The 25,223-nt window shown below is 41.6% G+C and overlaps 1 protein-coding gene across 1 annotated transcript in view; it reads left to right on the forward strand.

Annotated features, from left to right (window-relative positions):
* Positions 1-25,223, forward strand: part of ptpn23a (protein tyrosine phosphatase, non-receptor type 23, a) — an 88,085-nt gene that overhangs the window by 9,066 nt on the left and 53,796 nt on the right. The window contains exons 2-6 of the mRNA XM_072259952.1: positions 19,355-19,429; positions 22,611-22,738; positions 24,166-24,242; positions 24,944-24,993; positions 25,088-25,219. Of these exons, the coding sequence (XP_072116053.1) occupies positions 19,355-19,429; positions 22,611-22,738; positions 24,166-24,242; positions 24,944-24,993; positions 25,088-25,219 (462 nt within the window). The remainder of the gene's footprint in view (positions 1-19,354; positions 19,430-22,610; positions 22,739-24,165; positions 24,243-24,943; positions 24,994-25,087; positions 25,220-25,223) is intronic.

Consider the following 25,223-nt stretch of genomic DNA (forward strand, 5'->3'; position numbering starts at 1 on the left):
ATGAAAGACTGGATCGACTAGGCTTATCGTTGGAATTTAGAAGATTGAGGGGGGTTCTTATTGAAACATGTAAAATCCTAAAGGGATTGGACAGGCTAGATGCAGGAAGATTGTTCCCGATGTTGGAGAAGTCCAGAACGAGGGGTCACAGTTTGAGGATAAAGGGGAAGCCTTTTAGGACTGAGATGAGGAAAAACTTCTTCACACAGAGAGTGGTGAATCTGTGGAATTGTCTGCCACAGGAAACAGTTGAGGCCGTTTCATTGGCTATATTTAAGAGGGAGTTAGATATGGCCCTTGTGGCTAAAGGGATCAGGGGTATGGGGGGAAGGCTGGTACAGGGTTCTGAGTTGGATGATCAGCCATGATCATACTGAATGGTGGTGCAGGCTCGAAGGGACGAATGGCCTACTCCACCTATTTTCTATGTTTCTATCATCCAGTGCTTTCTGTTTCAGCTTATTAAAAAGACTGACTGATTTCTCCTTAAGTATAAGAAAACTTAATGGAACACCACGCTTTGTACACCCATCAATCCACTTAAGCAATAGACTTTCCATTTTATCCACTATTGGATGCCAACTAAGAGAGACCACTTTGCTACGAGCAGAACCAACAGCAACATTGGCAGCTTTCAAAATTCTTTCTCTCTGTGTATAGATGGTGCGAATGGTGGATGCAGGCAAGATCAACGCGCAGACAATGTCCTTACTTCGTTCACCACGATCGAAACGCTTAATTATGTCCAGTTTACGCTAAGTGTAACACCCTTACGAGCTCTTTTAGGCTTTTCTGGTACCTTAGAACTCATCTTGCTAACGGATGCACAAAATAAATCGAGATAAAACATGTGTTTAAGCAATGGCGGCTAGAATGCAGTTCTAGGGAGGAGCCTGGCTGTTCGGATGCACGCTGCCTTTTTTCGTAACAGTGAAAACACCTGTTAGCGAAAACAAGTAACTAACGTAGGTCTTTCATAACAGCGAGGTGTCGTAAAGCGAACGTTCAGAAAATGGGGGTCACCAGTACAATAATCTTGCCTAAGATGTTGAAAGGAATTTTTCATCTTTAACTTTGACTTTTGGAGATCAGTTCATCTTCTACTCCTCAACTATTCACAGTAACAGAAATTTTGACCGGGGTGCCCAAACTTTTGCATGCCAATTGTGACGAGAATACACATAGATTAAGATGTTAGCTGTCCTGTGCTGGCACCAGTGGGATCAGCAATTGGTCTGCCACCTGTCTTCAGGAGCGAGAGAGAGAGAGATAAGGAAAACAATGGAGCAACATTTGGAGATGTTAATGAAGGGACGGGAGAGTCTAACGGAGGGAGGGTTGTCAAGATCGGCTCACCCTTTGAACCCTGAACTGTTTGAAGTGATGGACAGGCGATACCCCAGCAGGGGGATAAAAAGGGACAGGTTCGCTAAGGCAGGACACACATGACACCCCGAGGTAACGAGGCCCTGGAAGCGGTGCGTCTCTCACAAGTCGGTGGGAAGTTTTGGACGGCTGATCGTGGGACAAGCCATAGACGCACAGGGTGGAAAGGCACGATCGGCGGGAACCTAGTGTGTGTCCAACATTGCCTGGGTGCCAGGTTCACCGCAGAGAAACGATCGTATCTGGCAACGGAGGGGTCACAGTCGGTGACCTCAGATGACATCGCAAAGAACTTGCCCGAAAGCTGACTGCGAAGGTCTGTGTGGAAGCCGTTTGAATATTCATTCATTTTGCTCTCTCTCTCCTTCCCCCCCACACTGTCCATCTCCCACGGCAGCAATTACTGCGAACTGAACTGAACTAAATTGAACTGAACTTTGCGTCACTTTGAAACTGGTCATTTACCCCTCGACAACGATAGAGCTTGATTGATCCTGTTATCTTAATTCTGTGTACATGTGTGTTTATCATTGCCGAACTGTTGCATTTATTATCCTTTTGATTAGAGTACTGTGTTGCTTGTTTCTTTAATAAAACTTTCTTAGTTCTAGTAATCCAGACTCCAACTGAGTGACCCATTTCTGCTGGTTTGGCAACCCAGTTACGGGGTACGTAACACAATGTACATACTGGGAACAAGATTGCTCTATGGTCTGTAATTGAGTGCTTCCGCCAAAACTCAAGCTGAGTGTTGGCAAATCGCTGGCAAGTAAGTGCTTTATTTTAATGCTCATAATTTGGAGTTCTCTAGGTACCATCTTCCATTACTTTTTGTGATGACTGAGAATAGCCTGGTTGTTAATTAATCAGAATGAATTTCAGTTTTATTAGTGATATTTATATATTGACGATTTTTCATATTCTCAGGAAAATTGGAGTAGCTTGGCTAGAGAACTTGTTAGCTCTAGAGTGAATGTCATCAGAATTATAGGCAGGATATTTGTTGGTACAGATCGACCTTCTATAATCAGATTACCTGTAATCCAGTTCCTTTGATAATCCGCACTGATTTCAAATTTTCCGCGCAACTGTAATTTCAAATCTTCCGGGCCACTGTACCAATCTGCTGTGCATTGTTTTGGTTGTGCTAGATCTGTTCACGTGTTGGCACGCTCTTGTAAGCACAGACAGATGATTCCTGCTTGTTTTCTTGCATTTATTAATATTTGCGTGCGGCACAGCCGCCCGGCACCCGCCTATCTCACCCGCCAGTGGTGGGGGAGCTGGCGCGCGCTGGGTTGGTCCGTCTTCTCGCCCACCTGCTGGCAGTCGCGCACTACCCTCCAGCATTGCCCGGCCGGCGCTCCGTTCTCTTCTGCCTACGACCTCAGATCAGACGTGGTGACCTGTTGAATTTAAGCATATCACTAAGCGGAGGAAAAGAAACTAACAAGGATTCCCTCAGTAACTGTGAGTGCAATGTAGCCTTTGGGGTAATTGCAAGTCTGTGTCTTTGCTTTCGCTTAGCTCATGCTTGAGTGCTGGTAGGGGGTGCACTTTATTTTTGGCCAGTGTTGGAGGAGGATTGTTGCTCGCTGCCGCTTACGCGCAGGAGGGAGGGGAGCCGGGGGGGGGAACTTAGGGGTTCTAACATTTAACTGTCGTTCATTCTTTGGGGCATTCCTCTGTTTTCGTAGATGGTTGCGAAGAAAAAGCATTTCAGGATGTATATTGTATACATTTCTCTGACATTAAATGAACCTTTGAATCCTTTGATATTTTAAAAGGGTTGATGAGGCGGTTAGCTATTGCTTAATGTGATCCTTCTGTAATTCGGCATTTTCACTAATCCGGCACTCCTCAGGTCCCAGTGGTGCCGGATTATAGAAGGTCGACCTGTGCAATGGTCTCCCCTGTGTCCAGTCCTCAGTCAGTCAGTCACCTGAAAATTAGCTTTTGCAGTATTTCATTCCCAGGAATTTGCCAAAATGGGCATCCTGCTGATGTCTCTGGAGGTGGAATAAATCCTTAAAACTTGTCTCTGCATTTCTCATTGTAGATACTGGCATTACTGTGAATGGTCATAATTTGGAGTTGTCTTCACAGGCTCTTCAGTTGTTCACCATTTAGGATAAAATGTATCAGCTTGGAATTTGGATCTAATTTATTTGTTGTGCACTTGCTAGGCTCTTTTGTATGCTGTTTTCACCACTTGGAATATGTAAAACTGTTTGCGCTGTTGGAATCTTAATTTTAGAAATTTTTGGCATGATTTACATCATTCCCTCATGCACACTCCCTTCAATCCATTACCAAGTCAGCAATTGGTTCGCTGACTTACTAATGGAGTGAAGAATGAACCAAATAGACAGTGGTGAAATATGCTTGAAAGCACTCATTGTACTATGCCTCTATGTATTCATCAACATTGAGAAATACCTATTAATCAGCCGTGGGAGAATGGTAAGTGATAACCGGGAGGCAATTTTTTTTGCCTGTGTTTGACCTTGTACTACACAACTTCCATGGAGCTCTGGACGACTTCAAGATCAAATCCCTCCTTGCATTGGACTGTACTGCCACCTTTTTAAATGCTGGGAGCTCTTCCACTCATGGGGAAAAAAAATTGGAAATGAGGTGTATAGATTCAGAATGGAGAAATTGCCCTTTTAAGACACGGAGAAAAGTTTATCCTCTAAGAACTGTGACTCTTAGAAATTCTCTATCCCAGGAAATGTTGAAGCAACTTACAAGATGCTGGAGGAACTCAGTGGGTTAGGGAGCATTTGAGGAGGGAGATGGACAGTCAATATTTCAGATTGAGAGTCTTGCCCTGAAAGGTTAAATATTCAATCCCCCCCACCACGGATGCTGCCTGGCCTACTGAACTCCTTCAGCATCTTGTTTGTTGCTCTAGGATTCCGTTATCTGAATCTGTCTCTCCAGATTTTATTCTAAGAGTGAAGAGAAGGATGGGAAGCACTACAGGAAACTGAAATACCCTAAGTGACCTTTACCCCTACACCCACCCAATCATCTTTCTGGCTAATATACAGTATCTGGAAAATAAAACTTATAATCTCAGAGAAATGGATTGCAGTAACAGAGGGGCATCAGAACTGTTGTACCCTCTACTTTATAGAGATGAAGCTTATTTCAGCGCTCCAGCCTAAGGGGGTTCATGTCCACCACATGGACTGAATAGTGATATTGGATAAAGGCAGAGGCCTGGCATTGACTCCATCATTAACTCAGTGTGGTGTATAATGTGGCAGTTCTGACTCAGTCCTGTTCCCCCAACCTGGAGCATCTGGTAGTCAAATGTCATTTGTTCTACCTGCTGAGGCAGCTCTCTACTGTCATCCTGGTAGTGATGAACATGCCACCCTTAGCAAGTGTTAAGCTGGCACTGGAGGAGCTGTGCAAAGTGATCAATAGTCATGAGACTGTGCACACTGATGCCTTCCCAATCATTGTGGGGGAGGAGGGGGTGGATTTCAGGAAGGCCAATTTGAATTTGAAGAAAGTAGAGTAGAGGTTAGCGTAACGCTATTACAGAGTGTAGTTCAATTCCGCTGCTGTCTGTAAGGAGTTTATACCTTTTCCCTGTGTCCCCTTCTCTGGTTTCCTCCTCCATTCAGTAGATCTACTGGTTAATAATTTGTCACATGGGTGTAATTAGGAGGCGTAGGCATGTTGGGCCAGAAGGGCCTGTTACTGTGCTGTATGTCAAAATAAAACAGTCTCTGACAAACTGTCTCCCAACGTGTCACCAGAGGAACCAACCCACTCAATCAGCAATACAATCAAGAATGCTGTGCCTGAACTTGGGCAAGTCCAGTCCCCTGGCTGTATGCCCAGCATATGGGCAGAGGTTGAAGATCACAGCACTATGTGGTACCAGTGGCGTGATACAGTGCCTGTAAGAGGTATTCACCCCCTTTGGAAGTTTTTTGTATTTTATTGTTTTACAATATTGAATCACAGTGCATTTAATTTGGCTTTTTTTTTTGACATTGATTAACAGAAAAAGACTTTTCGTCTCAAAGTGAAAGCAGATCTCTACTAAGTGATCTAAATTAATTACAGATATAAAACACAAAATAATTGATTGCAGAAGCACTCACCTTTTTTTAAATATAAATTGTACCTTAATGAGAAAAAAACTCAACAGTCAAAATGAAAAATAAAAAAAAATGGGGGAAGGAGCCATGAATCAGAAGATACTGACTGAACCCGGATACTTTCTTGCCTGACAGAACCCAGACGCCACCCCAAGGTGCATCTCACCTGGCAGCATGCAGACACCGTCTCGCCTGGCCTGGGCGGACCCCTAGGTCACAAAGACAAGAGCTGGACAGTGCTGCCCCCCACCCAGACACGACTGGCCTCTCCCACGTAGGTGCAGACGAAGCAACTTGCCGGGAGGGTGGGGGATTGGGGGTGGCAGGGCGAGACGCTGCCCTTCCAGCTCAGTCAGGGTCAGGTATCTGGTCTGGGTAATACTGGAGTGGCTGGTTCCATGAGGATAGCACTCACCTCTTTTGATATGACACACCATATCATTACTGCTGCACCCAATTTGTTTTAGCAGTCGCATAATTAGTTAAATGGAGATCCCTTTTTGGAGACCTGTGTGCAGCCAAGGTGTTTCAACTGATTGTAGTAAAAATACACATGTATCTGGAAGGTCCAACTGCTGGTGAGTCAGTAGCCTGGCAAAAACCACACCGTGAAGACAAAAGAACACTCTAAGCAACTCTGCAGAAAGGTTATTTTTTCAGGAGATGGATACAAGAAAATTTCCAAGCCACTGAATATCCCTGGAGTACAGTTAAGTCAATCATCAGTGAAGGGAAAGAATATGGCACAGCTGTAAATCTGCATAGAGCAGGCCGTTCTCAAAAACTGAGTGACTGTGCAAGAAGGGGACTAATGAAATCTTGGCTAGCATTTGCCAGAAGGCATATAGGAGAATCTGAAGTCAGCTGGAAGAAGGTTCTATGGTCTGATGAAACCAAAATTGAGATTTTTGGCCATCAGATTAAACGCTATGTTTGGCAAAAGCCAAACACCGCACATCATCAAAAATACACCATCCCTACTGTGAAGCATGCTGGTGGCTGCATCATGCTGTGGGAAAGCTTCACTGCAGCAGGCCCTGGAAGGCTTGTGAAGATAGAGGGCAAAATGAATGCAGAAAAAAAACAGGGAATTCCTGGAGGAAAACCTGACGCAGTCTGCAAGAGAAATGTGACTTGGGAAAAGATTTGTTTTCCACTAAGCCAGTGACTCCAAGCATAAAGCCAAAGCAACACAGGAATGGCTTAAAAACAACAAAGTTAATGTCCTAGAGTGACCAAGTCAGAGTCCAAACCTCAATGCAATTGAGAATTTCTGGCTGGACTTGAAAAGGGCTGTTCACTCATGATCCCCACGCAATCTGACAGAGCTCGAGCAGTTTTGTAAAGAATGTGGAAAATTTGTGGTGTCCAGATGTGTAAAACTGATTGGAGACCTACCCACACAGACTCAAGGCTGTAATTGCTGCCAAAAGTGCAGCTATTAAATACTGACTTGAAGGGGGTGAATAATTATGCAATTAGTTATTTTGTGTTTAATAATTGTAATACATTTAGACCATTTGTAGAAATTTGTTTTCACTTTGATACAAGAGTTTTTTCTGTTGACTAGTGTCAAAAAAGCCAAATTAAATCCACTCTGATTCAATGTTGTAGAACAATAAAACATGAAAACTTCCAAGTGTGTGAATACTATTTTTTTATATAGGCACTGTATAGTCAAGGGAAGGGGAGGAGTGTTTACAGGATTGCTTTGAATCAGTGAATGAACTGGACTGTATTTCAGGGATTCATCTTTGGATGTGAATGAATCTGCCACAGCAATCACTAACTTCGTCAAGACCTGTATGAACGAGTGTGTGCCTTGAAGAACATGCTCAGTTTTTCCAAACAAGAAACCCTGGATAAACCAGGAGATTTAGTCTACTGAAGGCTAGACCCGTGGTCCAGAATCTTACAAGAAGTCCGGGTACAACCTGCGGAAGACCATTATGAGACTGAAAAGGCAATTGTGAAATTTGAGACACAGTCAGATGCACAACAGCTGCGCAGGATTTTTGTGCCATTACTTCCTATAAAGCAAATCCTAACAGCATAAATTGACGAAGGGTCTCGGCCCGAAATGTCGACTGTACCTCTTCCTAGAGATGCTGCCTGGACTGCTGCATTCACCAGCAACTTTTATGTGCGTTGCTTGAAATTCAAGCATCTGCAGATTTCCTTGTGTTTGCGAGTATAAATTGCAATGGTACAAACCCCATTTCCAGAAAAGTTGGGATATTTTCCAAAATGCAATAAAAACAAAAATCTGCGATATGTTAATTCATGTGAACCTTTATTTAACTGACAAAAGTACAAAGAAAACAGTTTCAATAGTTTTACTGACCAGCTTAATTGTATTTTGTAAACATACAGAAATTTCGAATTTGATGGCTGCAACACACTCAACAAAAGTTGGAACAGAGTTAAAATAAGATTGAAAAGTGCACAGAATATTCAAGTAACACCGGTTTGGAAGACTCCCATTAAGCAGGCTAATTAGTAGCAGGTGATGTATCATGACTGGGTATAAAAGTAGCATCCATCAAAGGTTCAGTCTTTGCAAGCAAGGATGGGTCATGGCTCACCCCTTTGTGCCAAAATTCGTAAGAGAATTGTTAGTTCAAAAGGAACATTTCTCAACGCAAGATTGCAGAGAATTTAGGTCTTTCAACATCTACAGTACATAATATTGTGAAAAGATTCAGAGAATTCGTAGACATCTCAGTGCGTAAAGGGCAAGGTCGGAAACCACTGTTGAATGCGTTTGATCTCCGAGTCCTCAGGTGGCACTGCTTAAGAAACCGTCATGCTACTGTGACAATTATAGCCACCTGGGCTTGGGAGTACTTTGGAAAATTATTGTCACTCAACACAGTCTGTCGCTGCATCCAGAAATGCAACTTGAAACTGTATTATGCAAGGAGGAAGCCATACATCAACTCTATGCAGAAACGCTGGAGAGTTCTCTGGGCCCGAGCTCATCTCAGATGGACCGAAAGACTGTGGAACCGTGTGCTGTGGTCAGATGAGTCCACATTTCAGCTAGTTTTCGGAAAAAACGGGCGTCGAGTTCTCCGTGCCAAAGATGAAAACGACCATCCAGATTGTTATCAGCGAAAGGTGCAAAAGCCAGCATCTGTGACGGTATGGGGGTGCATCAGTGCCCACGGCATGGGTGAGTAGCATGTATGTGAAGGTACCATTGACTCTGAGGTATATTAGGATTTTAGCGAGACATATGTTGCCATCAAGGCGACGTCTCTTCCTGGGACGTCCACACTTATTTCAAGCAGGTCAATGCCAGACCACATTCTGCACGGGCTACAGCAGCGTGGCTTTGCAGACACAGAGTGCGTGTGCTTGACTGGCCTGCTGCCAGTCCAGATCTATCTCCTATTGAAAATGTATGGCGCATCATGAAGAGGAGAATCAGACAATGGAGACCACGGACTGTTGAGCAGCTGAAGTCTTATATCAAGCAAGAATGGACAAAATTTCCAATTGCAAATCTACTACAATTAGTATCCTCAGTTCCAAAACAATTAAAAAGTGTTATTAAAAGGAAAGGTGATGTAACGCAATGGTAAATGTGCCTTTGTTCCAACTTTTGTTGAGTGTGTTGCAGCCATCAAATTCTAAATTTGTGTATGTTTACAAAATACAATTAAGTTGGTCAGTAAAACTATTGAAAATCTTTTCTTTGTACTTTTGTCAGTTAAATAAAGTTTCACATGAATTAAAATATCACAGATTTTTGTTTTTATTGCATTTTGGAAAATATCCCAACTTTTCTGGAAATGGGGTTTGTACTTCGCTCATGAATGTACCCAATGCTTTTTATGCATCTTTTGTAGGGGAGAGTAACGCTACATCTATGTGAATCGCCATAGCATCTAATGACCTTGTAATCTCTGTTTTGGAGGCTGAAGTCAAGAGGGTATAACTTTGCAAGGCATTTGCCTTGACAGTGTACCTGGCTGTATACTGAAAATGTGCTGACTGGCTGCAGTGTTTGAAAACATCTATAACCTCTGAGGTTCCCATCTTTCTCTGCTCTCCAAAAAGGACAGAGTGAGCTGCTTCAATAACTGGTCTGGTAGCATTCACATCTACTATAATGAAGTGTTTTGAGAGGCTGGTTTTGGCTAGAATCAACTCCTGCCTGAGAGAGGATCTGGGCCTACTGTAGCAAGTCTACAACAGACGCTATCGCTCTGGCTCTTTACTCTGCAGCACCTGGATGTCAGCAAAATTGACTCTGGCTCAGTATTCAATACTGTCATCACCTCAGTATTAATTGCCAAGCTTCAAGCTTCCCTCTGGAACTGGATCCCTGACATCTTCATCCAAGACCATAGTATAAATTAGAAATAGAAACCATAGAAAAACTACAGCACAGAAACAGGCCTTTTGGCCCTTCTTGGCTGTGCCGAACCATTTTCTACCTAGTCCCACTGACCTGCACATGGTCCATATAGAAACCATAGAAAAACTACAGCACAGAAACAGGCCTTTATTGATGATAACATGCCCCTCGATCAATACAGGGGCACCTCTGCTGTATGCTCGTAACTGTGTGGCTAAGCACAGCTCAAATGCCATTTATAATGTTGTAAATGTTGGTAAAATCTCAAACGGCAATGAGGAGGCATTCAGCAGTGAGATCAACCTGTTGAGTGATGTTGCGTTAACATTCTCACATTCAATGTCAGCAAGACCAGGGAATTGATTATGGACTTCTGGAAGGGGAAGTCAGAAGAGGAGAAGTTGAGTTACTGTAAAGGTGAGCAGCTTTGAGTTCCTGGTCATCAACAACTCAGAGGTTCTGTCCTGGACCCAACACATGGAGAGACTGCCTGCAAGTCTACTTCATTAGGAATTTGAGGAAACTTGATATGTCACCAAAGATGTTTACGAAGTTCTATGGATGTACTGTGGAGAGCAATCTGACTGGTTGTGTCACAGACTGGTATGGAGGCTGCAACGCACAGGATTGCAAGAGACTGCGGAGAGTTGTAGACTCTTTCAACTCCATCACAGGCACAACCCTTCCCATCATTGAGGACATCTTCAGAAGGTGGCACTCATCATTAAGGGCCTTCAGCATATTGCACATGCTCTCCTCTCATTGCAGGAGCCTAAAGACCCAAACTCAACACTTTAGGAACAGCTTCTTCCCCTTCACCATCAGATTTCAGAACTGTCCATGAACACTACTACTTTTGCACTATATATTTTTTTTATTGAAACTTGTCATATTTTTCATGTCTTGCACTGAACTGCTGCCACAATGGTATGGCATATATCAGTGATAATTATTCTGATTTGGGATGGCTGTGGGAAACGAGCAAGAAATTGAAAGCATTCTTGTGTACTGACTCCATACCTTGATGAAGTGTTTAAAATCCAAAAACATACCTGTCTTTAAGTAGTGATTCTGCCTCAAGGTTCTCTGCCCCTTGGGTGAATCTTTATATCTTCATATTTCAATTGCTTGATGGCTGATGACTCAATTTGAGATCGAGTCTTTGGGGAGATGTTTTTAATATTCTCTCCAGTTCTGTAAAATTTCCTATTTTTCAGTGCAGTCATGGCATTCTTCTAAGTGTTCGAGGAATCTTAACTGGGTGGATAGAAAGAGGATGTTTATTGTTGTGAGAGATTCTAGAGTTAGGGTCATAGACAGCAACTGGGAGGTTCCCAATTAAGACCGAGTCTACTGGGTCTTTGAAACAATTTTTTCTAGAATAGTGGCAGAAGCAGTATTTGACTGTTCTTAGAGCAGAGTTGGATAGCTTCTTCAGACGACAGAAGTCTGAAAGATTACCAAAGGCAGGTTGGAATGCAAAATGAATTTGCAATTACATCAGCCAAGGGTTTGCTGGTCACTGAGCTTGTTGCTATAGGGCGATCTCTGGGGGAGAAAGGGAGAGCGAGACTGAGCATAGGATCTGAGCACTCAGTCAACTCGTGGAACACATTCTGCTAGTATGCAGCAATTGCACATTTGCCAAAAAGATTCTGGGTAGAGGGGGCCTCATCCCTCTGTATTTCAGCCTGGCTTGGAGACCCTTCCTCTCCTGCCTCACGTTTGGCAATGGTGATGAACCATTGTCCACTTAAAGGTGCCATACCCGCCTGGTTCGCAGAGTCCTTTAGACGATCGTAAAATCTGCAGATCGTTAAGTTGATTTAAAAGTACATTGTTTAGTGGGAAATTACATGCTGCAGATTGCAGTGAAATTCGAAAGAGATGTATTTAAAAGTATATTTAGAAGTGTTGTCCGCAGCCCACAGAACATTGTTGTGGTTCACCAGTGCCGCCTTAGTCTGGTGACCAAGAAAGTTCCAAGAGGTCCAGATATTATCTCCAGAAAGCCATCTCATAGGTGAAATGTTAATTCCAGACTGAACTTGAATCAGCGAAGGGTGCTTGACAGTTATGGCAGGGCTTGACTACTATATCCTCTTACAAAGTTAAATCAAGTGACATAGGCAGCAGCAAGGCTTAGCTTCTAGATGAGCTCATTGCGTTCTATGCTTACTTTGATAGTTAAAACATGGAGGAACCCTGATGATCCTATGAGTTCAGTCTCTGGGGCTGATGTCCCAACCTTCAGGAGGGTGAACCCACAAAAAGCATCCAGCCCAGATAGGGTACTTGGCCAAGTGCTAAAGACCTGTGCTGATCAACTGGCTGGAGCGTTCACTGAGATCTTTAACTACTCGCTTTGCAGTGTGTGGTATCCATCTGCTTCAAGCAGGCCTCAATTATACAGGTGCCCAAGAAGAGCGTAGTGACTATTGCCCAGTAGCACTTACATCCACAGTGATGAAGTGTTTTGAGAGGTTGGTGATGAAACATATCAACTCCTGGCTGAGAAGCAACTTAGATCTGCTTCAATTTGCTTGCCAGAGCAAGAGGTCCACTCAGATAGTCATAGTAGTCATAGTCATACTTTATTGATCCCGGGGGAAATTGGTTTTCGTTACAGTTGCACCATAAATAATAAATAGTAATAAAACCATAAATAGTTAAATAGTAATATGTAAATTATGCCAGGAAATAAGTCCAGGACCAGCCTATTGGCTCAGGATGTCTGACCCTCCAAGGGAGGAGTTGTAAAGTTTGATGGCCACAGGCAGGAATGACTTCCTATGACGCTCTGTGCTGCATCTCGGTAGAATGAGTCTCTGGCTGAATGTACTGCTGTGTCCAACCAGTACATTATGTAGTGGATGGGAGACATTGTCCAAGATGGCATGCAACTTGGACAGCATCCTCTTTTCAGACACCACTGTCAGAGAGTCCAGTTCCATCTTCACAACATCACTGGCCTTATGAATGAGTTTGTTGATTCTGTTGGTGTCTGCTACCCTCAGCCTGCTGCCCCAGCACACAACAGCAAACATGATCGCACTGGCCACCACAGACTTGTAGAACATCCTCAGCATTGTCCGGCAGATGTTAAAAGGACCTCAGTCTCCTCAGGAAATAGAGACGGCTCTGACCCTTCTTGTAGATAGCCTCAGTGTTCTTTGACCAGTCCAGTTGATTGTCAATTTGTATCCCCAGGTATTTGTAATCCTCCACCATGTCCACACTGACCCCCTGGATGGAAACAGGGGTCACCGGTACCTTAGCCCTCTTCAGGTCTACCACCAGCTCCTTAGTCTTTTTCACATTAAGCTGCAGATAATTTTGCTCACACCATGTGACAAAGTTTCCTACTGTAGCCCTGTACTCAGCCTCATCTCCCTTGCTGATGCATCCAACTATGGCAGAGTCATCAGAAAACTTCTGAAGATGATAAGACTCTGTGCAGTAGTTGAAGTCTGAGGTGTAAATGGTAAAGAGGAAGGGAGACAAGATAGTCCCCTGTGGAGCCCCAGTGCTGCTGATCACTCCGTCGGACACACACTGTTGCAAGCACACGTACTGCGGTCTGCCAGTCAGGTAATCAAGAACCCATGACACCAGGAAAGCATCCACCTGCATCGCTGTCAGCTTCTCCCCCAGCAGAGCAGGGCGGATGGTGTTGAACGCACTGGAGAAGTCAAAAAACATGACCCTCACAGTGCTTGCTGGCTTGTCCAGGTGGGCGTAGACATGGCTCAGCAGGTAGACAATGGCATCCTCAACTCCTAGTCGGGGTTGGTAGGTGAACTGGAGGGGGATCTCAGTGTGGCCTGACCATAGGCCGGAGCAGCTCCAGAACAAGTCTCTCCAGGGACTTCATGATGTGGGAGGTCAATGCCACCGGTCTGTGGTCATTGAGGCTGCTGGGGCGCGGCGTCTTCGGCACAGGGACGAGGCGGGACGTCCTCCATAGCACAGGAACCCTCCGGAGCCTCAGGCTCAGGTTGAAGACATGGCAAAGTACTCCATATAGCTGAGGGGCACATGCTAAGATGCCACCTTATTGGCTCTTCATTCAACCCTGGAACACCTTGTCAGCAAAGATGCCCACATCATGATACTCTTTATCGACAAAAGCTCAGCATTCAATACCACCATCCCCTCAGAACTAATCAATAAGCTCCAAGACTTTGGTCTCAATACCTGCCTATGCAATTGGATTTCCTCGCTTGTAGACCTCAGTCAGTTCGGATTGGCAACAACATCTCCAAAACCTCCATCGATACAGGTACACCACCAAAGCTGTGTGCTCAGTCCCCTGCTCTTTACACTTTACACTTCATAACTGTGTGGCTAAACACAGCTCCAATGCCATAGTCAAGTTTGCTGAAGACACCACTTGTCATGAGCTGAATCAAAGATGGTGGTGATGAATCAGCATATAGGAGGGATTCTGCCCTAACAACAACCTTTACTCAATGTCAGCAAGACCAAGCTGATTATTGACTTGGTACTTTGAGCTTTGATCTTTGTAGCAAGTATTGATGATGCAGACTTTAATGTGTGATAATGTTCTGAAAATAATTTAAAAATTATGTTTGGTTGGCGACGGGACGGAAAGTTTGCAGACTGCATTGAAAAATATAATATGTTCATACATCCTTTAAGGTTGTGGGGCAGGTTAATAATCTGATTTAAAACATAGGTGGGATGTTTTCCTTTACTCTCTAAAGAGCTCGGAGAGGATTTGCTAAAACTGTAAATAATACCAGTTTGATTGCAGCTTATTGCGTAGGATTCTGATTAACATGATAGGAAATTTGATTGCATTAAAATTGTTCAATAAGAATTGGAAATAGTGGAAAAAGGAAAGATTGTTTGCATTGGGGCCTTAAACAAAGTAAACAAAATAGCATGGTTTTCTTCGGCAGAGATAATAAAGACCAAAGTACATTGATTTAAAGCAACTGGAAAAATTAGAGGGGTAATGAGATTTTTTAAATCCTGAAGTTTGTAGGAATTATAGATTCATTGTCAGAATGAGTAGCAGAGATAGAAACAATTCAGTAGATACGTGGAAATGGATTTGTAGAACTGTCTTTGATTTCCATAGGGTGGAAAGGACCTGTTCCATGCTGTATGTCTGAATAAATGGATAACCATGGTGGTACACTTTGAGTACCCCTTATCCAAAATACTCGGGGCTGGAACTGTTTCAGATTTTGGATTGTTTTGGATTATGGAATATATAATAAGATAGCTTGGGACTGGCATCATTTCCAACTCTGAAACTACAGGTTTCCCCCGCCATCCGAAGGTAGAGCGTTCCTATGAAATGGTTTGTAAGCCGAAATGTCGTAAAGCGAAGAAGCAATTACCATTTACTTATATGGGAAAATTTTGTGAGTGTTCGCAGACCCAAAAATAACCTACCAAATCATGCCAAGTAACACATAAAACCTAAAACAGTAACATATAGTAAAAGCAGGAATGATATGGTAAATACACAGCCTATATGAAGTAGAAATACTTTTCCACAATCATTACTGCACTGTTCTCCGTAGCGAAAATCTCACACAAGCGCCGTCGGCAGAAAATCTCATGCAAGCACTGTTGGCAAAAACACGGCACAAGCGCTCTCCAGTAAGCTTTAAGCTATGAAGCTGCCAAATCATACCAAATAACACATAAAAATACACAGCTGATATAAAGTAGAAATAATGTATGTACAGTGTAGTATCATTTACCGGAATTGGTTCAGCGCCGAGCACACTTATGATGGTGTGTTAGACTGGGTTGTCGCAGGTTGGGGTGGTGCAGTGGCCCCCACCCTCCAGGTCGCCGAGCGATATATTGCCACGAAGCATGCAGTGGTAGCCGGGAGGCGCACAGCACATCTTTAAGGAAAAAGCCGAAACAAACATGCTAATTAATTGGGTGCCGCCCGGCACGTAATTGTTGGCCCAGATCAGTGCCGATTTCCGATTGCGTTGTCTCTGATCTGGGCCAACAATTACGTGTCGGGCAGCACCTAATTAATTAGCATATTTATTTTGGCTTTTTTCTTAAAGATGTCCTGTGTGCCTCCTGGCTACTGCTGCATTCTCTGCGAATCGGTGTCTGTCCGTGGCTTGGGGGTTGGGGTGGTGGGACACTGGGGTGTCATCTCGTCTGTTTCCATTAGGGCAGGTGGCTCATCTTCTCCTGTGACTGCCCGCCTCGATGTCGAAGGTCTAGGTTCGCGTCTGCTGTGCTGTGGCTGATATGGAAGGCTTGCTTGACTGCTGTGCCCCGCGCATTTTTCTATCACACAGTTCTTTGTAAGGACTCAAACCATCTTGCAAATATCCCCTAAACCTACGTACCTTTTCAAAATTAAAGTCGTACTTTATCATTGCAGCGAAAATCTCACGCAGTTGCTTCACGTTCAGTTCGCTATTACATTCGGTTTCGATTGTTATCCTTTTTTCTTCCAATTGCTTCAGCTCTTCATCTATCAGATCTTGGTCATGGGATGCCAAAACCTCTTCAACATCATCTTCGTCAGCTTCCACAAGCCAAACTCACTTTGCCCTTGCTTTGTTCACCATGATCAAAACGCTTAATTATGTCTAGTTTTACGCTAAGTGTAGCACCCTTAGGAGCTCTTTTAGGCTCTTCTGATACCATAGAACTCGTCTTGCAAACGGCTGCTCACAGAGACGTGGTTAAGCAATGCCGGCGAGAATGCAGTTCCGAATCCTGGGAGAGCGGTTGCTCGGGGCACGCGCTGCCTTTTATCGCGCTCTGCTTTTTTTTCGTAACAGTGAAAACACATTCTGAAAGCGAAAACAGGGTACTAATGTAGGTCTTTCGTAACAGTGAGGTTTCGTAAAGCGAACGTTCGAAAAGCGGGGGACACCTGTATACGCTACCAGTAAGCAGTTTTTGTCTTAATGTATATAGGGTAACAAAAGCAGCACTTGTATTTGTATTTTACTTTTTGTTAGGTTTTATTTAAGGTGTAAAAAGTAGCATTATAGACTTGTTCTGGTGTTAACTTTTCAGCAGCGATGATCTTTTCAAACTCATCAATGAATTTCTCTGTAGCTTCGTGATCAGCAGATGCTTTATCTTGAAAAAAGAATTTAGTCTTTAACAATTTAATGCCATGCCTTTTTCTTAAATTTCTGCAATCGGCCTGCTGAATATTCACAATTACCTTCAATTTCTTGTTTGTCATGAAGATCTTCGCTTGTTTTATGGTCAGCATACTGTTAAATAGCATAAATTCACTCAGACACTGAATCCACTCTTTCAACACACGATTGAGATCGTAATTTTTCACTTCATGCAAAGTTATTTTTCTATTTTTGATTAACTACTTGTTCGTTACATTTGTGAGGTCACTTCTCAGAACCGTGATGCACAGACTTGACCATCAACTGAGAACCTTTCCAATGTCTTGTGAAGTTTTCCATTTGTGACGTGTCTGCGCTCAAAAGAAAATTATTGGGTTTCATAGGTTTTTGGATAAGGGGTACTCAGCCTGTATTAGGATGCATAGCTTTATTCTATCAGCTCAAACATAATTTAGATATCCTTCTAGATCTTCAAATTTCTATGATCTTGTTCTTGGTGTTCAGATGACCAAGAACAAAGAAGCCGTTCCTTTTCGTGCCTTGTGGCACATCAGGTACCATTTTTGCTGTTTCTGTAGCATTTGACCTTTTTACGAGGTTGAGTCGCTAGCTTGATGCCTAACCCAGCACGATAGAAACTGTGCAAGGGACTCAAACTCGTGACCATTGACCTCGAAGGCCTTTGCTGATGTCACTTCACCACCAGCCGGCTAAAGTCGCAGTGGAGGGCAATGTTAACAGTTGGAACAAATTATAATAATCTGGCAGAAGGTGCTTGAAGATATCTTTGTGACTCATTTCTTGCTTAGTGATTTTGAGTTTGGCCAAGTGAGACAGTTCACACCCGTAACTATTCATATTTGCGTTCCTACCTAATGCTTAGCAGATGTTAAATCTCTGAGCTGATGAACGGTCAGGTGTAATTAGGACTAATGAGACTTTGGAAAAGTGGCTGTTCAATCTTTGATAACTACAATTGTGTTTAAGGGTAAGCTGCATGATTTATAATGCATGCTACTTAAATATGCAGGCTGTCCTGGGTTACAAGTACACATATGAGCAAGATGACTTAGGAATTTTTAACTTTAAAAATCTCTGATAAATTTTTAGGTATCTTTTTGAAGTTAGCTAAGCTTCCCTTACATTATAGCAGAGCCTCACAGGTGAATGTGGGGCAAATAGTGACTTGGAGTTTGGTTTGACCCTGACTCTACAGCTGCTGTATCCTGCTGAGGCTGAGGCAGTATATTTGCAGTGGGAATAAGTGATCCAGCCCACAGTTTCATGGATGTCTAATGTGAATGAATGAAATTTATTTTGGTCAATACAAACATAACAAAAAGCATAATTTTCAACGATGATTTCATAGGACAAAATTACAAAAAAAAAGTAGATATTCTTTAAAACAGACGGAAAGGGTGTAGGCTGAAGCTACAGCTTATTACTCCTACACCTCTTACTTATACAACAACATATTTGGCTTCAGTCATCACATCAAAACAAAAAATTTCATAATCTTTTAACACAAAATCCAGTTCCAAGTATCACTTATTTACATTACTCCCATTCATTTTAAATCATGTATCTTATATTTGTTCACTATTTTTAAATAATTTTTTAAACTTGTTAATTATGGTGCATGTTTTTAAATTCTCACTACAACTGTTCCATAGATTCGCCCCTCTGACTGAAATACAATAACTTTTTACATTTTGTTCTTATCTTTTGTTTTTGAAATATACATGTTCCTCTCAAATCATGTTGACTTTCTCTCATTTTAAACAACCTTTGGATACTTTGGTAGTTGTCCATTTTTATTTACTTTATACATAATATGGGGGTGGATTTGTGAGTCTCTGTGGTGTTGTAGGCACTCTTTATTAGGGTCATGTTGGGCTTTTCCCTTGACATTTAGGAGACGGGCAGGAAGGATGGGGATAGTTTTTCTGGCTTTTACAGGGCTGCAGGCATCCACTGTCAGGTGGGAATGGGGCATTTCCCTGTGCCCTCTCTCCCCAACTCCTGAGTTGCAAGAATTGGGTGCTGGGTTGAGTCCCGCTGAGTTGGGAGCACTGAGCAGAGTCACTGACTTGTTATGGTGTCAGTAAGGCTGACTGGCAGCTGCTTTTCCCATTCCTCCATGCTGTCCTGTGACAGGGTGATGTGATCCTCTCCCATTCTGTTTTTGTTCATTTCTACTTATGAAAAATTTGGTTAATTTCAGTTCTCAGGAACAGAACAGTTTCATAACCCGGGAACTACTTGTAATCCAACAATAGGTGAAAGTTATTGCAGTAATGAAGAGATAGTTATTAAAAACGAAAAAAAATATTATTAGGTTCTGAATTTATTTTCTTTTCCAGTACATTTTGAAGCATTATGGAGAAAATCCTTCCAACTACAGTGAGGAATTAAAGAAGCTTGAACAGCTCAGACAGGTAGGTACATTTAGCACCAAACTCTTGTTCCAATTAGAGACATTTCTGAGTACTTTGTTGCTGTCCGCCCTGTGTGACTAATTTCATTTTGAAATACTTTCTTTTTAAAGTAATTAACACAATGTCACGGGCAGCACATTTTCAACTACATTATTAACTTATTTTACATTAAGCTAATATTGTTACAGCTAATCCAGTTTCTTGTGCTTCCAGAATCCAGTTTAATATCACGGATGTATGTCGTGAAATTTGTTGCCTGGCAACTACAGTACAATACACAAAAACCCTATAATTTACTATGAGAAATGTATATGTATAATTGTGTGTGTGTGTAAATTTATACGTAGGTGGCATCTTTGCTGTGCCTAGCCACGTAGTTATGGGTGTTGATAGAGTAGAGCAATGACTACGCATCCTTGAGGTGTGCTGGTGTTCATTATCAGCGAGGATAAGATGTTACTTCTGATATGCACTGACTGGTTTCCCAGTGAAGATGTCAAGAATCTAGCTGAAAAGAGAGGTACAGAGGCCTAGGTTTCCAACCATCATTGCTTAGCAAATATCAACACCCTTTCCTCCCTATTTTTTTTCTTGTCCCATCCTTCTATAGTATTAACATTTTGTGAGTAACACATTGCATAGCTAGTTTAGTGCTGTCTCACAGTTCCAGTGAGGTGGTTTCAGTCCTGACCCGGTGCTGCGTGTGTGAATTTGTATGCTCTTCCAGTAACCTAGTGTGTTTCCACATGCTCTGATTTCCTATCATGTCGGAAAGATGTGTGGTTGGTGGTGTAGTTCGATGCTGTAAATTAGTCTTTGTAGCAAGAATCTATGGGGAGATTAGAGGACTGTGAGGGAATAAAATTTGGTTAGCATTTTTTGGTAAGTCACTGAGCTTGTTTTTTTTTTGTTAATTGGGAGGAAGAGATGGGTATGTACATGTGCATCTAGTGACTCTATTACCAAGTTTCCTAGCTTTTAAGGGTTGTGAGCAAGAATTTAGAAATGAAGTCAGAATCTACAGTTGTTAAGGCCAACATCTTGTTTTTCCAATAATCTCACATGACAGCCTCAATTTAGTATTGTTAAAACAAGAGTCTACACCATAACGAGTACTGATGACTGATGGACGAATCACTGCTTGTTCTATTTGTGTCTATTGGCAAGTGGTAGCAGAAGTACTACCACAAGTAATTCTGTGTGGAGCTTCTTGGACCTCTCAAAAAAAAAAAAAGGAAAAATTTTAAAGCTGCCCAGAGCCTTTGAGAAAACCATTTAACCCCACATGAACTGGATAATTATTTGCTATAATTAGCACCTATGAAGTAAAACATGAGGACAGATTTCATGATGGTTAAAGTCTTGGTGAAAACTCTATGTCCAGAGAATTAAGGAACTTTTAAATAGACAGTTGAAGGCTGAGGTACAGCAAAAAAGTGAACTGAAGGACAGACTGTGGGTGAAAAGAGTCCAGTGACTTCCAGGTAATCATGACAATCCCGGATTCTTCAAGGCTATCAAAGCCATGTATGGGACAAAATATCCCAGGGCCCACTTGCTGAAAGCGAAGAAGGCACAGGATAGCTTATCATGAGTCAGTCATTTGAAAATCATTCCTGACTCAGAAGGACTCCTTAAGAACTTAACTGACCATTCTGGAAATCTTGAGTCATGATTTCAAAATAAGTCTGTGCCGTTATTTAGCTGTTTTGTTACAGAATACAGTGCTGTGTATAAAAGGATTTTGTAGATTAGCAGGACACGAGTTATTATTACATCATTATATTCTTTGAAGTGGGCACTTTGCTTACATGGGCATTGATGTCATGCCAACTATCTTTAATTGCATTTGAAAATAGTGATTGATTTAGAAATTAATACATTTTAACATAAACAGAGACAGTGTTTATTCTTACAGCAAACTAAGAATATTTGTAATCCTATATTTTAATCAAATCTATTGCTCTTTCTGCCCAATTACCCTTCATCTTTTTTAATGGTGTAATCAATGTAACTACCTGTGGTTGTTTTTCAGTACCTGTGCGGTAAGTATTTCTAATCCATTCTTGTGCATGAGATTACAACTGCTGTTCAGATCAAACCAAAGTAACTTGAAGCTTAGCAGAGCTGAGTTTTTATATAATGTCATAAATATCAGCTATTGCGAAGTATAATAACATGACATATTTTTGTCTAAACATTCTTTAATAGCTAAGACCATCATTACTGCCACCACACGTTTTCTTAGTAGTATATAATATTTTAATGTAACATTTCGCCTCTGCTATCTCTTTAGTTTGTTGTGATAGTATCAGCAGTTACTTGAGCTAGTCTGATTTTTATATGGTCCCCAAATAGCATTTTAAAAGTTAATCTTTTGTAGAAGGATGCTCACTCCATCTAGGAATACCACAGCGGGCAGAGTTTAGTGAGTTACATAAACGTAAATACAATCCCCACACTGATGTCCATCCTGTTGATTAACTATGACATTATCATCATTCTGGCACTGAACTGCCATTTCAGATATATTAAAATATATCTAGAAACACTTAACCGGCAAAATCAGATGGCAGTGCTATACCAGATACAACCCTGGGATCAATAAAGTATGACTATGACTTAACCATATTTCTTAGGATTTGTCTTGGCCTAGTAAGCTCCCCACATTTTTAAATGCGTTTGACAGAAGATACCATGATGCTGTACTGTAGGTATCCTGGTGATTTTTCTTGTTTGCTAATGTTTATGGTGTATCATTTAGGAAGACTTTTGATGTAAAGTTCATTATCGGCTTCCATCTGTATAGCATTTGTAATTTTTAAGCAACTTCCATTTTATAGTTAATTTAAATAAAAAATAATTTGAAGATCCTTTTTTGATTAAGATCAAAAATTCTGAGATGTTAAGGTACAGTCAACACCAAGGGGAAAAAATGCAAAATGAAATGAGATTATATAAGTGACTTTCATTTGAGAGGATAGAAGAACTTGAATCAGGAATTGTCATCCAATTTTGCTGTTTGTGATGTACTCAGTTACTTGCAGTTTGATAATTTGTATGCTGCGAGACTTGATGTTTTGCGGAGACACTTGAGATAAGAGAAATGGGGCCTGAAAGTATAGTTATATGTCTGTTCAAATTTATTTGTTGTGCACAAATATTTTATTATGCATTACAGAGTGCTGTGAATGTTACAAGAGACTTTGAAGGATGCAGTACACTGAGGAAGTACTTTGGACAGCTTCATTATCTGCAGAGTCGCATTCCTATGGGGTCAGGAGAGGAAGCAGCTGTTCCAGTTACATGGTTAGAACAGAATTTTGCATCTGATGAGATTTCATTTTTTTTTATATTGGATGTATGGGTTGTCACCTGCCCACTGATGCTCAGGGGGTCTTCATTATATCCTCTGCTTTTCTGTTTTCGGCACCAAGTGAATGACTTCACATTTTGATCACATTGTATTCTATTTGCCATGTTCTTCCCCACTTTCTCATTTTGTTTTTACCTGTTAAAGCCCGTTTACATTCTACTATCTACTTAAAATCCATCCTGGTGGTGTATCAAAGACAAACATGGAAGTATGACATTTATTCCCTAAAAAAAAAATTCCTTCTATGGCTACACAATTTCTCTCGATCTCCTTAACTATTGACTCTTCTGTCATCGTGTGTTTTGCACTCATACTGCCACACTCTGGACTCTAGCTATACTCTCCTAAGGGTTCACAGACTCCACCAATATTCAGAATAGAAAATCTGTTAGTGAGCGGTCTGTGTTCTTAGGACTCTTGCACTACCTGCAATATACCAGTAGCTTTGTGCTCATTTACTGGTCTTTCTAGTCAGCTTGGCAGTTTCCTATCTGCCTTGTACTCTTAACAACCTAATAACAACATGCTAATAACAAAAACAACAGGAATTCTGCAGATGCTGGAGTTTCAAGCAACACACATCAAAGTTGCTGGTGAACGCAGCAGGCCAGGCAGCATCTCTAGGAAGAGGTGCTGCCTGGCCTGCTGCATTCACCAGCAACTTTGATGTGTGATGCTAATAACAAACTTCTCACTGTCCTATATGTGTTGTGAATTCAGTTGCTACTCCAGCTTTGTAATCCAGAGAGGCCATATTTGGGGACACTTCCTTCAAATATGATTGTTTTGGTCATTGGAAGTATCCTTGTGGCATTAAATGCTCTCCATCTGATAGAGTTGCATAGCCATTTCATAGCTCTTATAGCCTAAAAAATACGAATTGAACAATAGAAAACACTCATCATCTACTTGTCATCCTTCATGAAGTCCAGCACCACATTATCGAACTACTGTCAGGGTTGGGTCCCTGAATGTTGCCATCCATTTCCGGTATCTATCACTGTTTATACTGCTTTGGCGTCTGGGTCTGTTGATACCCAGATCAGAGAGTAACATAGGGTCATCAGAGATTGCCAAATTTGAGGTCTGGCTTTTGAATTTTTTTGCAGAGGACTTCATCCTTTTTCCTACCTTAATTGTTGGTTCCAATGTGGTACCATGGCGTGGTCACCCTCTCCTTTCGCATTGCCTTTTGCAAATGTTCAGTCACGTGAACTTGACATTGAGATAATGCACTATCCTAATATAACTTTTATAGCCTACTACTTCCCTAATCATTGAATCTTCAAACTTAAAAAAAATAATTATATAGGAATATGCATAGGTACTGACAACCTAATCTGCTTGTTTAAAATGACAGGACTGAAATCTTTTCTGGCAAGGCAGTAACGGTTGATGAGATTTGCTATGAGCAGGCCTGCATTCTTTATAATTTGGGTAAGTAACCATTGTTCAATTTGTACACTGGCAGTAATCTTTGAAATTCATGATTCAATGTTTGTTTTTCCCCCTGTATTTATCTGCAGTGTATATTCCTACCCTTGTTCCTCATAATAGGGTGATGTGGTTTGATGGATTAAGTGGTTGAAAAGCTACTTCAGAAGGTATTCACGAATGTCTATCAATAGTGTGGATATATTCATGAGAAAGTTATGAAACTGTCATGGATTTTAGCAGTGCTGTAGTTGTCTCAGGCCCATTTACTTAAAAATTTTGAAATTTCAATTTATTTAATTCCTATTTCAGCTATTTATATTTTAGTCAATTGCATAATTTATCATTGCTCTACCGAGATGTTACTATAAATGGTGGTTGTTAGCTCAGAACCAAATGCCTTAAGTTGCCTTATTCAACCCTGCTGGACCATATTACATTAATGTAATGCAAATAATTTCTTAGTTAAAACTTGGGCTCAGCAAAATGAAAACGTAATTTAGGCTAGTTTCCTTAACTATATTTGAAGCTGCATTGGGAAGAAGAGTTAACTTGATCATTTGGATCAATTTTCAGATCCCAACATGAGTCATTTTGCGGCTTCTCAGGATTTTCATTTAAGGTTCAATTGTGTTAATTACAGAAGGGGCTAGGTTATGAATGACGAAGACATTGAACTAGTTGTGCATTGTTTTTTCTTCTAGGAGCCCTTCACTCGATGCTTGGAGCTGTGGATAACAGAGTTACCGAGGAGGTAGGCAATACAAGCAAATAATTGCAAAATAAGCTAAACATAAAGATTCTCACTTAATGCATACAATAATTGAGTTTCCATTGACCCCTTGCAGGGCATGAAAGTTTCCTGTACGCACTTCCAGTGCTCAGCGGGAGCTTTTACCTACTTGCGAGATCACTTCAGTCACTCATTCAGTGTAGACATGAGCCACCAGATTCTCAACCTTAACATCAATCTCATGCTGGTAA

The sequence above is a fragment of the Mobula birostris genome, chromosome 1 (genome assembly GCF_030028105.1).
Source record: "Mobula birostris isolate sMobBir1 chromosome 1, sMobBir1.hap1, whole genome shotgun sequence".
Classification (NCBI taxonomy): Eukaryota; Metazoa; Chordata; class Chondrichthyes; order Myliobatiformes; family Myliobatidae; genus Mobula; species Mobula birostris.